Source organism: Takifugu rubripes, chromosome 9 (genome assembly GCF_901000725.2).
Source record: "Takifugu rubripes chromosome 9, fTakRub1.2, whole genome shotgun sequence".
Lineage (NCBI taxonomy): Eukaryota > Metazoa > Chordata > Actinopteri > Tetraodontiformes > Tetraodontidae > Takifugu > Takifugu rubripes.
This window is the reverse complement of record NC_042293.1, coordinates 12,955,621-12,967,013: the sequence shown is the minus strand read 5'-3', so window position 1 is coordinate 12,967,013 and position 11,393 is coordinate 12,955,621. Positions and strand designations below refer to the sequence as shown.

The window sequence follows — 11,393 nt, the reverse complement described above, 5'->3', positions numbered from 1 at the left end:
AAAGGAAGAAGTTTTTAATTACTTGAAATTTAATTTCAAGGACTAATTCATCTCATCCTTCTTTGTCTCAACTTTCCAATCACCGGCAGCCGGTTTATCTGGTTTAATCCCACCAAATCGCTTTATGGATCAATTTCATATTACTTTCAAGGCTTTTTCTGTGAGGCAGGTGCGCAATCTAGAAAATAGGAGCAGCCTTGTGGTTTAATGCAGATCAGAAATGATAAGATCGCCGACTCCGCCGTGTCCTGAGCTGATCCACTCTCTGCCTCACCGAAGCATCGTGGACATCATGGACAGCAACAGCACGCCCTGGAGCTCTCCCCCTGCACCCCTGCAGGCCGAGGCCGTGACCGTGGCCCCCACCATCTTCCCCCGGGTGGGCTACAGCATCCTGTCTTTCCTCATGTTCATCAACACGGTGTTGTCGGTCTTTAACAACAGTCTGGCCATCGCCGTGATGCTGAAGAACCCGTCTCTCCTGCAGCCCATCAACATTTTCATCCTCAGCCTCGCCGTGTCCGACCTCATGATCGGCCTGTGCGGCTCCCTGGTCGTCACCATCACCAACTATCACGGATCTTTCTTTATCGGACACACCGCCTGTGTGTTCCAGGGATTTGCTGTGAATTATTTTGGTGAGTGCCGAGCGCTTATTTTGCCCGCGCCGAGTTTAACTTCGTGTTTCACACCGAAGAATCTTGGTTTTCAGTTTGGACAAAAAAAAAAAAAAAATCCTTTCATGGGAAGAGAAAAGGCTTTGCTTTCACTGGAGGATGTATAAAATCGAGCAAGGCGCTTTTTCTTTAGATGCGAAATGTCAAAAGTTTCTTTGGTTGTCCACAAAAGTTCCCCTTGAGCTGAGTCCGTTTCCCTGCATCGCTGCTCCTCAGGTCTGGTGTCTCTGTGCACGCTGACCCTACTGGCCTACGAGCGCTACAACGTGGTCTGTAAGCCCAGAGCTGGTCTGAAGCTGACCATGCGGAGGAGCATCATCGGGCTGCTCTTCGTCTGGACGTTCTGCTTGTTCTGGGCCGTGACTCCGCTGCTCGGCTGGAGTTCCTACGGCCCCGAGGGAGTCCAGACCTCCTGCTCCCTGGCTTGGGAGGAGAGATCATGGAACAACTACAGCTATCTCATCCTCTACACGCTCCTTTGCTTCATTTTCCCTGTCGGGGTCATCATCTACTGCTACTGCAAAGTGCTCACGTCCATGAATAAGGTGGGCACAGTCACCCCCCCCCACGCTCTGAACAACAGAAGGTACGCTCTCCTAAAATGTCTCGCGTTTGTTTTCTGCTCATAGCTGAACAAGAGTGTGGAGCTCCAGGGTGGGCTCTCCTGCCGGAGGGAGAACAAGCACGCCATCAACATGGTCTTGGCCATGATAATCGCCTTCTTTGTCTGCTGGCTGCCCTACACAGCGCTGTCAGTGGTGGTTGTCGTGGATCCAGAGCTTCACATCCCCCCGCTGGTCGCCACCATGCCCATGTACTTTGCCAAGACCAGTCCCGTCTACAACCCCATCATCTACTTCCTTTCCAACAAGCAGGTGAGCTACTCTGCAGCAGACGCACGGGCGGCGGCGCCGGCGGCGGGAGCTAACGTGAATTTGGTCCTTGTGTGCAGTTCCGCGACGCCACCCTGGAGGTGCTGTCTTGCAGCCGCTACATCCCCCACGCCTCCTCCCGCGTCAGCATCAACATGCGCTCCTTAAACCGGAGGAGCGTCAACACGCACAGCAAGGTGTCGCCCCTGTGACTCCACAAGCTGCTGTGGTTGTTGTTTGCTGTGAACCTGTGAAGCACTTATTCTCCTCCTTTAATGTGATTATAATGTCAGAGATCAGTAGCGTTGCCTCGGTTACCGACTAGTTTGGCATCTTTTGAACAGCAGTTTTGTCTGATTTGTTTTTGAGCCGTCGGAGAAACTCCAGAGCGTGGTTTCATTTATGTGATCTGCATTAAATTGTTCCCATTTTCATATTCCTGTGCAGGTGTGTAACTTTGGCAAATGTTTTCTGTTTTTAAATAGGACTAGGACGAGTGAAATGCAAGCGGACCGCCGCCAGATACTGTGAGGAATTGAAACATTTAGCTCAAATAAAATATACCAGAAATGGTTTTGTGTAGTCAGCGTGCCAGTGTGGCGCTCCTGTTCTGGTTGTTCATCATGAAACCTGAGTCTGATGCTAGATTTGGAAACTGAAAAGCCTTTTGGATCTGTACCTCACACCAGCAGAACTTTGCTGTACAAAGCTTTACCATAATCAGGACCCAGGAGCACCCCTGTGAATAGGGTTTACACATCCCAGTTATACGCGGGGAAATTACCGACACAACACGTGCGTTCTCCCAGCTAACGGCCTCCTCATTCCAGACATTTAAAATTAAGATCTGTGCAGTGACCGAAAAGAAAAAAAATGAGATGTGTCTAAAAATCCCCAAAAACTAGATGTAATCTTTTGACCTGATATTTAAAAAGACAGACAGTAAGGAAGTAAATATCAAGCCTGGGGCCTGAGTGAGAGGCTGACTGAAAATGTTGGCTCAGTGGGATTAAAGCTATGAAAAGGATAGAACAAATAACCCTGCGGAACATCCGTCCACTCACTTTCCATTAACCACTGCTTATTTGTAAACAGGGTCATGGGGGGGGGTGGGGGGGTGTTGGAGTCGATCCAAGCAATCAGCGGGTGAGAGGCAGGAATCCACCCTGGACAGGTCATCCATCATGGTGCACACACACACACACACACACACACACACACACACACACACACACACACACCACTTGCTCACACACTCACAGCTGGAGGCAATTTAGAGTCCAGTCAAGCTAATGGGCAGGTTTCCTGGACTGTGGGGGGGGTAAAACTGGAGCACCTGGTGAAAAGTCAATTCCATCAATGCAAAGAGGATTGCGCAATTCTGGATTTTGCTGGAAAACAGGATAATTTTCCTGAAAGTGCTGGGAAGATTTGAGCTTATTCAAGAAATGCCCACAACACAGTGGCATGATTCACAGCAGCAGGGTGCCAGAGTAACAGTCCAGGCGGTAAACTGGTCCGTCTGCTGTCCCGGGCTGTCACCCAGCCAAAATGTAAAACAGCAAGAAATGAAAGTGACAAGTGGCTAAAAAATCCAACAAGGAGCAAAAGTGGGAAGTAAAAGTCTCCACTTGGAGAATTACAGCAGTTTCCCCTTTGTCATTGTGGTGGAAGTGATGCAACAGAGGGGCAAACGTGACCCCGGCTCACCTCGTGGTGCCGGGTGTTGCCGGCCTCAGACTCCGGGGAGGCTTCTCAGCGTCTGGAATTCCTCTGCTTATCGTTTTCAAGGTGCGTTTGGGTGTTTTTGTGTCGGCGTGCTGTCGTGTTTCTCCGTCTTGTTTTATCTCCCGACAGATCCGAGGGGGATTAGGCGGTTCAGAGAAGATGACATAATCACGGCGCTTCCCAGCAGATTCAAACGCAGGACATGGCGTCCGCCGCGGCCCCCGTCTGAGCCCACGCTGAGCCGGCAAAAAGGGAGCTAAACACGCCCGCTGAATAAAGAAAGTTAGAAGCGTATTTTGGTTCAGTTGGTTTGGTTCAGTTTGTTTATTGTGCGGTGTGTGCTCGCAATATTTCCAGATTAACCTCCAGTAAACGTTATTGCTATTGATTTTAGATTGCTGGGAATGTGTGTGTGGTATTAGCGCTCCTTTATTTTGGTCCCCCCCCCCACGAATGTCAAGAGGATTTCAAACCGCATTTGATCAATAAAATATGAAGCGCGTTCATTTCGCAGAGACGTATTGGGCTGATCTAATCCCAGATTTGGTGTCGTCCGTTTCAAGCAAAGACTATTTCACACTTTATCTCCTAACAGGATTACATGGTGTCGCGCTCTAATCCAGCACATGACTCCCTTCATGTCCCGAGCCAGTTTGCAAACTTGCAACGCTCCCGCTCGGTGTCTTTCCTGCACACTGACACCGGCACCCTCTGAGGGGCTGCGATACACCAGGCCTCCCTCCTGCCGGGATCCCAGCCGGTGGTTGTGGGATGTATATCAGGTGTCAACAACAGTCATATAACCACGGTTCAATTAGCAAACTTCTCCTTCCAATTGTCTTTGCCGTGAATCCACAGCACAGCTCTTAATGAATGTGAGCCGGGAGGGCTCCCATGTGGCCTGCTGCTGGGGAGTGATAATGAAAAGGGCGGAAACATAATCTGCCCAGGCTGCAGGTTCGCTCAATATTATCGCTCAGATTGCGGCGAGCCACAGAAACGGGCGTGCGGCCGCATATTTGATCCAAAACAGAGAATGAGGACGGAAATCCTGACTCGCTGACTCTCCGAATCCGGAGATGAGACCCTCGCACGCGCACGGATGGCGCCCCGGGAACGCCACCTTTTGGGAGGAATACAGCGACCTTGCTTTTGTGGTGGCCAACAGCGTGATCCTGTTGTCCGTCTTCTCTGTGGGGATTGCAGCGAACGCCTTCGTCATACTGGCGGTGTGCCGCCAAAAGTCCCTGCAAACGTCTATCAATGCCCTTGTGGTGAACCTTGCGGTTATAGACGTCCTGAGGTGTTTAATCGACTGCCCGGTTCTCCTGACCATTGTGATAACGGCGTATCAGAGGGGGCGCGCCGACCCGCTCGTCTGTGACGCACAAGTGGCCTCTTTCTCCTTTAGCTGCTGCATCCAGCTGCTGACGCTGGCCTGCATAAGCGCTGAGAGGCACCAGGCCATCGCACAGCCCTTCAAGACCACCCAGAGGCGAAGGCGGATTATGGTCCTGGTTCCTGTCACGTGGGTCTTGGCTATCGCGGTGGCTGGTTTTTGCCAGGTCTTTGTGAAGGACTCGCCGGTGTACATGAGATGCGCGGGGCAGAGAGGACGGGAATCTTACGACACCTTCGGACTTTACATATTGTTCCCGCTTTGGGCGGCTTGTTTTGCCGTCATCCTCGGATTCTACGCGACCATATTTCTCCTGGTTAGGTCACATAACCGCAAAATATTCGACAAAGGCGTTCTCCATTCAAAAACGGACAAAGGAGACAGCAGTCGGGGAAACGGGGAGGCTGTGAACGGATGTGACAAATCAGAACAAAAGCAAACCTTGAGGGGGAGTCTCGGGCAGGTGGAGGCTGAGACGCCTGCTCAAACGGACTCAGCTGGGAAAGGTTATCCGGCTACGCTGGCGACCGCCGCCAAGGCGCCACGGTGCGTCCCCGATGGGTCAGACGGCAAAAAGCATCTCAAAACAACGCTTGAGATGACGGACTTGGAAGGAGAAGGGCCTCCTTCAACACGGGTGTCGACGCAGAGCGAGGAGAAAACTTTTAAACCGGAGAAATTAATGTCTCCCGCCAAGAAAGTTGAGGCACCACGAACAAAGGAGGACGCTGCTGCTGGTCACAAGAGCTCAAGCACAAATCCACAGAAGGTGTCGAGCATTTCTGACACAGAGACGGCGTCCAAGGAGCGAGTGCAAATCGACAAAACACCCTCTGAAATGAAAGAAAGGAGCCCGCAGGGTCCATCATCCGCACACTTACCAAACCCTGAACCCAATTTACTGATGCAACCAGAAGGAACAAAGCAGAGCAGCTCAGGAGAGCCTTCGCCTGCTGCCCCCGAAGAGCCTCCGCTGCCCCCGGTCTCAACAAACGTCCCGGAAACAGAAGCCCAGAAACAAAACGCGGACGTGGAAGGTCCTGTTTGCATGATGCCTTCGAAAGAAAGGAGGGAGAGAGCTAGCAAAAACAAGGAGAGTAAACTGGCGAAGCGCGCGGGCTACATCATCATAACCTTCCTCGTGTTCTGGCTGCCGCTGATCGCCACCATTCTGGTGAATTTCCTTAGCCAGGAGAGCCAGAACCTCCAGGTGAGTAGCTGCTGGGCCGAGGGGGGGAAGTTCCTCGAGCATTTTGATGCGGTAAAGTTCTAAACCGGTCTCAACTTCAGTGCCGAAGCCTCTGCTGTGCAGCTTTTTTGTGCAACCCTTTATTTATTGCTTCTGACAATGTTTGCTGACCCCATTTCCCGTCATCTTCCAGAACACGACGGTTCAGGACGTGGAGATTCTGTCGGTCTCCGTCGCCTGCATCACATCCCTGAGCGACCCAATAATCTACGCGGCAGTGAACCCCCAGTTCCGGACGGAGTTTTCTAGGCTTAAAAACAGGGCCGGCTCCATATTTAAGAGGAAATAAGGTTTCAGGTTGTTTGAGTTGGACCAGCCTATATTTAATTTTCCCTCTGTAACTGAATAATAGCATTTGCCTTGCCACTGTCCAAATATGAACTGTATTAAACCGGACGTCAAAGTGTGTTTTATTGGGACAGAGGCCATTATTTCATACGCCGCTGTGTGGTTGTATTAGATTTAATGCCGACTGACGTCTCAGCAGCTGCTCTGCAACACAATCAGCGCAGCAGGGGGACGCTGCTGAGGTTTCTATTTAACTAACTCGGAGGCTTGCTCGTCCGTCTCCGGAGACTCGGCAGTCGGAAACCACCACTGTGCCCGTCAGGTCCTCACACGTCCTCCAGCAGCACCTAATTATCATATCTTCCTATTATTCTATGGGTGCGCAGGAAAAACAGGACGTAATCGAGTTTTGTTTTTTCAAAAGGAAAATGAAAAGAAAGACATGGGTCATTTAGCAGATGTTAGAGCGGAGCTACAGGATTTATTCCATCCACTGCACCAGATGCACAATGCAATTATTTGTCCCTTTGCCTAACCTTTAAAATGTTCTCCACGACAATATTTGTGCTGCAAAATGTACACCATAAACACACCAGCCTCACTGTGTCACCAACCAGCGGCCCAAAGGGTCACAAACGTCCAACGAGAAGCAGAGACATACTTTTAATAAAACAGAAGTTCTGCAATGACAGCATGCAAACCCTTAATTCAACCAGCTAACAGACAGAAATAGTAGGCCGACGACTGTCAACTAACTCTAGAAATGAGAGGAATCGACTTCAAATGCAGGTCATAAAGATATTTACAATATGAAAAATGTACAAAATGGCCCTTTACACAGTGAAATCTACCAAGTCTCGCTTATTAATATAATTTAAGAACTCTGGAATAGTTTATCTACATCCCATTTTTCCAGCTCAGTTATATGTGATTACCGTAGGGTCAGTATTAGTTAAGTGAACATCCATTCATAATTCTACCCTCCTGTGGCCTAACTAATAATTACCCTGTATAGATTTCAATATCAAATGTCCATTAATGACACTGACGTTCACAATGATCCGTCGGGAACTCAAACACATAAGCTAACATGAATTTGGTCATTTCCACTTTTCACTTGCACGTTGCAAACATGTCGGGAATGTGTTATATACTTTAATCGTCAAGCAATGGCGCCGATGCGTTTATTTGCCAGTCCATGAATATTCATTCCAGCAGCTGTGTGTTTCTCTGAATTTACAACAGTGAAGGGGGACTAGAAGAAACTAGATAAGGGGGGTTGAAAACAAGCGAGGTTGAGCGGGGTGGAGGTCTCTAAGGTGTAAGAAGACTGATTTCATATTCACAAAGATGGGTTCATGAACATGTGTGCTTTATCTTTAGAGGCCACCCACGTGTCCCATCCGCCTTTCCTCCTTTGATTCAGAAGACGACAAAGACAACTACGATACATATTCAAAAATAAACTTTTTTTCCCCCCTCAGTGTTTTTAGGCAACAGCGTTAACCACACAGCCCCCCCCCCCCCCCCCCCCCCACCCCCCCCCCCCCCACCCCCACCCCCAACAGTCTCTTGCTCTGCTGTGCTTAATGGAGCAGGATCTGCTGGTTTGCATCTACTTCCAAGGCGGGTGTCCATTCATCATCATAACACCATGCAGTTTGACATCAGATGAAACCACTACTTAAACCCCCCCCCCCCCCCGATGTCTTCTGGTCTGAGAATCCCTCTGGAGTATGGCAGGTTGATGCTCAGTGGTCCCTCTCCTCAGCATCAGGTGCTTGGTGAGACCAGTAAACCCTTCGGACTGGCGCCACATCTACAAGGCAGATACTCGGACAATGTTGCTCTGAGAGTACGCGGCGGCGGAGGAGGAGCCGTGCCCGTCTGATGAGGTCACCACGGGGGCAGATAGGCTGACCATGGAGGGAGTGATGTAAGCTTCGTCACATTTCAAGGGCACGGTCTCATCGAGTTTGGCATTCAGGCTCGAGCGGCTGTGAAAGAAACCCAAGATGAGAGGACGTGAAAGGTTCGAGCTGGAGGAGGAGGCATCTTTTTACACAACAGGTGATGTCATAAAAAAAGTTCTGGCCAGTCGTGAGTTTGCAAATACAAACAGATAAACCTTCTTCTTATTTCACTAAAGGTAACATCACCTCATTAAAATAATGGCATTAACTCTTGACTCATGCACCCCCCCCCCCCCGCCTGCTGCACCCATCCCATCCATTCAAGGTGGGACCGTGTTCGTAAAGCAACACGGCCTTAAATCGGGCGACAAACAACCTCCATTTTGGTGTCATTGGGACCTTCTTCCAGTCTCCAACTGATGCCCTTTAGAGACGTCACCAGTGTCTTTGTGATGTCGCTTCCTCTCTCCTGCTCAGTTTGTCTGTTCTGGATGATTTAACTGAGCTCTAGGCGACATTAAGTGGCGTTTTTGTTAAATATATATATCCCTTCCCTGACTTTTTCTTTTCAGTAACCTTTTCTCAGAGTCGCTCAGAGCATTCCTTCATCTTGAGGATTGTAAAAGGAACAAATGTAGCCATCTGAACTCGCACGATCCTCCAGAAATTTAAAGAAAATAAGCCTGTAGTCACACGAATATAATTCAGAATCTCCAAAAGCACAAAAAAAGACGGGGGACCCCACCTGTTGATCACTGGCCTCTCTCTTATCTGTATGGTGCTGAGCTCCTGGTTGTTTGTGCTTGGCAGGCTGAAGCTGCTCTTCTTCCTGTGGCGTCTTGAGCAGCATGAGCCGAGCCCGTGAGGCGAGGAGGACAGAGAGGACGACCGCGAGCCCGATTTGTTCATCACCGAGATCTCCAAGCAGTTCGACTGGAACGTCTGCTCGTCCACAAACTCGTGATTCTGCATTGGGAGGAGGGGGGGGGAGAAAGAGAGAGAGTGGACATGAATCATCTGGCGTTACCGGCTCGACCAAACGAGGGTTAGACAGACAGAGAACATAATTCACAGCAAATTTGTTTAATTGTTGGGAAATGATTCATCGTGACATTTGGAATGTATGGAGCCAGCTGTCTATGTTAGGCGCCATCTGTGAAAATAGTCAGAAGTGTTATCCCTGCGACAGACGATCAAAACTTGAAGGTCACCATCGGCGTGTGTTTGGGCACCTGCCAGTAGGGGGCAGAGTGGCGCCGCGCGGCACCGATGCCCTCGGTTGTGCGTCCTTTCACACGCATCTGCTGTCTCGTTTGCATTAAACCAGCCATGTATAATGCACGACGTCAATGCAAAGGCGTCCATTGTCGCCTGCATGAAGTCTTTATCAGGCTTTTCCCCACCGACTGGCAAACCTTTTACCGGCTTTATCTGCAATGCTGATTTACTCCCTGCCCGTGTGTTTGTAGAGCTGCAAGCACAGGACTCGTGTCACAGCCCGACATTAAAGAGGCTCTTACATCAATGAATTATAGATAAAGTAAAATTAAGTACAGTGCGCTTTTTTTTTTTGAATGGAACAATGTTAATAGCTGGCAGTGCTGTGTTATCTTTAGCATGCTACCGGAGAGGGAATTCAACATTTCCCATCCCTATTTAAAGCTATTTTTAGCTCGCGCTGCATAGGAAATGATTACACAGTTGTGCGTGGTTGAAAACAAATCACTTGGTTTCTATTTGCAGTGTTTTACACATAAGGAGATGATTTTTAAGATGAATGATCTACACAATTCTGTTTCTGTAACAAGAAAATGTCAGCGGTTCTGCGTCTTAATGGGATTTTTACCGTGGTTTTCTCCAGGCAGTGCAGCAGGTGATGGTGCTGGCTCTCAAAAGGGGGGTTGGGGACCCTCATCACCAGGGCCTGTCCTGCCTCCTTGGCAGCCTTGGAACAGACAAAGCAGAGGCATAAAACAGTGTAGATGGGGCGGCTTCTGTCGGAGCGTCAGAACGGAGGTTCAGGCAACAGCTAGTTCGGCGATGTGGTGGAGATCACAACGCAAAGCACTGGAAGTTGAAATGCTGATCTGTAACACGGCAGCCAGTCTACTGAGGACCTGGTGAGATGGGAATGCTTCAGAGATGCACAGAGACCGTTGATAGAAATGGTTTGGCCATTCTTTTGCTGATTTGATGAGGAAAACCAGAAAAGTCTAACTGGGACTGAGCTTATCTGAGTGCAACAGCAGCGGCACACCCAGACACAGATCGAACGGGATACGGCACAGATTCCAGACCACAACAACACTACACACTTTGATGAAGCTCTGCACGGCTCTGGGATGGAAGGTATGTCGTGTTAGTCTGCGCTACAACCTGGATGCTCTAGGAGTAACACACCAAACACACAGCAGATCCAAAAAAAAAAGACCCCAACAAAAAAAAAAAAACAGAGTTTAGAGGAGATGCAGGCTGAGCCGACAGCGTCAATTGTGGGCCGACTGTCCAGGAAGCCTCTGGTTCCCTCCTTCCCCTCCAAACCCTGTTGAATAGACATGCAGAACTTGGTCATGAGTCAGTGTGACTGAGATGGCTGTAGTCCACCGGCCCCCCTGCTGGAAGGATGGGGAAGAGAGAGAGAGACAGAGAGAGAAAGTGTGTGTTTCTGTGAGTGTGTGAGTGTGTGTGTGTGTGTTGAGGAAGCATGTCAATGCTGCAGCTGGGTGGTGTGATGTAAGAGAGACGGCGACCACACTGAAGCACTGGAATGACAGCGAACCCTGTGCTGCAGCATGAGGACCCCCCCCCATCCCCACCCCACTCTCACCCCCCTGTATGCGGTGGCACGGTCCCCCGAGCAGAGCGGCGTGCATGCGTCAGCGAGGCCCCGGTCAGTCAGCCCCCGAGCCGAAGCCCGGTCCCGTTACCTCCTCCAGTGAGTCGATCAGGAGCCCGTTTTGTTTGTAGCGCATATACGCATTAGTGCCCCGAATCTTCGCAGCACGGATTCTAGCGAGCCGAGTTTTCTGTTTGAACAAACAGACCTCTGTTTTAGCCCCCGACAGTTTGTCTGTCATGCTAATTGGCTCTGTCTCCCTCTAGCAGCCGCAGTATTTAGTCGGGAGCGGCCATGCTTAAACCTACCACAGGAAATTCTGCCTTAGCAAACACTTTTGGAAAGAAATTCACATATTGCTTCTGAAAAGCTGCTGACACTATACTCTGAAGATCATTTGTTCAGTCACTGTCATACCCCCTCTTATTCCT

At 49.8% G+C, this 11,393-nt stretch overlaps 3 protein-coding genes across 5 annotated transcripts in view; 2 read left to right on the top strand and 1 right to left on the bottom strand.

Moving 5' to 3' along the window:
- The first annotated feature begins 115 nt into the window (after positions 1 to 115).
- parietopsin lies at positions 116 to 2,131 on the top strand. 2 transcript variants are annotated; one of them, XM_029842374.1, is made up of 5 exons: positions 116 to 638; positions 894 to 1,222; positions 1,307 to 1,552; positions 1,630 to 1,746; positions 2,035 to 2,131. In XM_029842374.1, the coding sequence occupies exons 1-5, from the start codon at positions 221 to 223 to the stop codon at positions 2,038 to 2,040; spliced, it is 1,116 nt and encodes a 371-aa protein (XP_029698234.1). In that variant the 5' UTR covers positions 116 to 220; the 3' UTR covers positions 2,041 to 2,131. The 2 variants fall into 2 exon arrangements, with proteins under 2 accessions (XP_029698234.1, XP_003967708.1); XM_003967659.2 differs by lacking the exon at positions 2,035 to 2,131 and having other exon boundaries at positions 1,630 to 2,027.
- A 2,926-nt stretch (positions 2,132 to 5,057) lies between these two features.
- Positions 5,058 to 6,410, top strand: LOC115251089 (uncharacterized). The gene is made up of 2 exons (XM_029842124.1): positions 5,058 to 5,886; positions 6,059 to 6,410. Exons 1-2 carry the CDS (start codon positions 5,275 to 5,277, stop codon positions 6,212 to 6,214), a joined length of 768 nt encoding a protein of 255 aa, XP_029697984.1. The 5' UTR covers positions 5,058 to 5,274; the 3' UTR covers positions 6,215 to 6,410.
- Positions 6,411 to 7,814: 1,404 nt separating this feature from the next.
- LOC101077937 (potassium voltage-gated channel subfamily D member 2-like) overlaps positions 7,815 to 11,393 on the bottom strand; it is a 29,012-nt gene continuing 25,433 nt past the window's right edge. The window contains exons 4-7 of one of the 2 annotated variants that reach the window (XM_003967515.3): positions 11,054 to 11,152; positions 9,973 to 10,071; positions 8,872 to 9,092; positions 7,815 to 8,210 (exon numbers count right to left, since the gene is read on the bottom strand). In XM_003967515.3, the coding sequence (XP_003967564.1) occupies positions 8,033 to 8,210; positions 8,872 to 9,092; positions 9,973 to 10,071; positions 11,054 to 11,152 (597 nt within the window). In that variant the 3' untranslated portion in view covers positions 7,815 to 8,032. The remainder of the gene's footprint in view (positions 8,211 to 8,871; positions 9,093 to 9,972; positions 10,072 to 11,053; positions 11,153 to 11,393) is intronic. The other variant, XM_029842307.1, reaches the window with a different exon arrangement.

Bases quoted from the DNA above. Each gene is read 5' to 3' on its own strand.
- parietopsin (XM_003967659.2), top strand. From the start codon at position 221: ATGATAAGATCGCCGACTCCGCCGTGTCCTGAGCTGATCCACTCTCTG. The intron at 1,223-1,306 runs GTGGGCACAGTC...TTCTGCTCATAG, and splicing joins TGCTCACGTCCATGAATAAG to CTGAACAAGAGTGTGGAGCT. The intron at 1,553-1,629 runs GTGAGCTACTCT...CCTTGTGTGCAG, and splicing joins ACTTCCTTTCCAACAAGCAG to TTCCGCGACGCCACCCTGGA.
- LOC115251089 (XM_029842124.1), top strand. From the start codon at position 5,275: ATGACGGACTTGGAAGGAGAAGGGCCTCCTTCAACACGGGTGTCGACG. The intron at 5,887-6,058 runs GTGAGTAGCTGC...GTCATCTTCCAG, and splicing joins AGGAGAGCCAGAACCTCCAG to AACACGACGGTTCAGGACGT.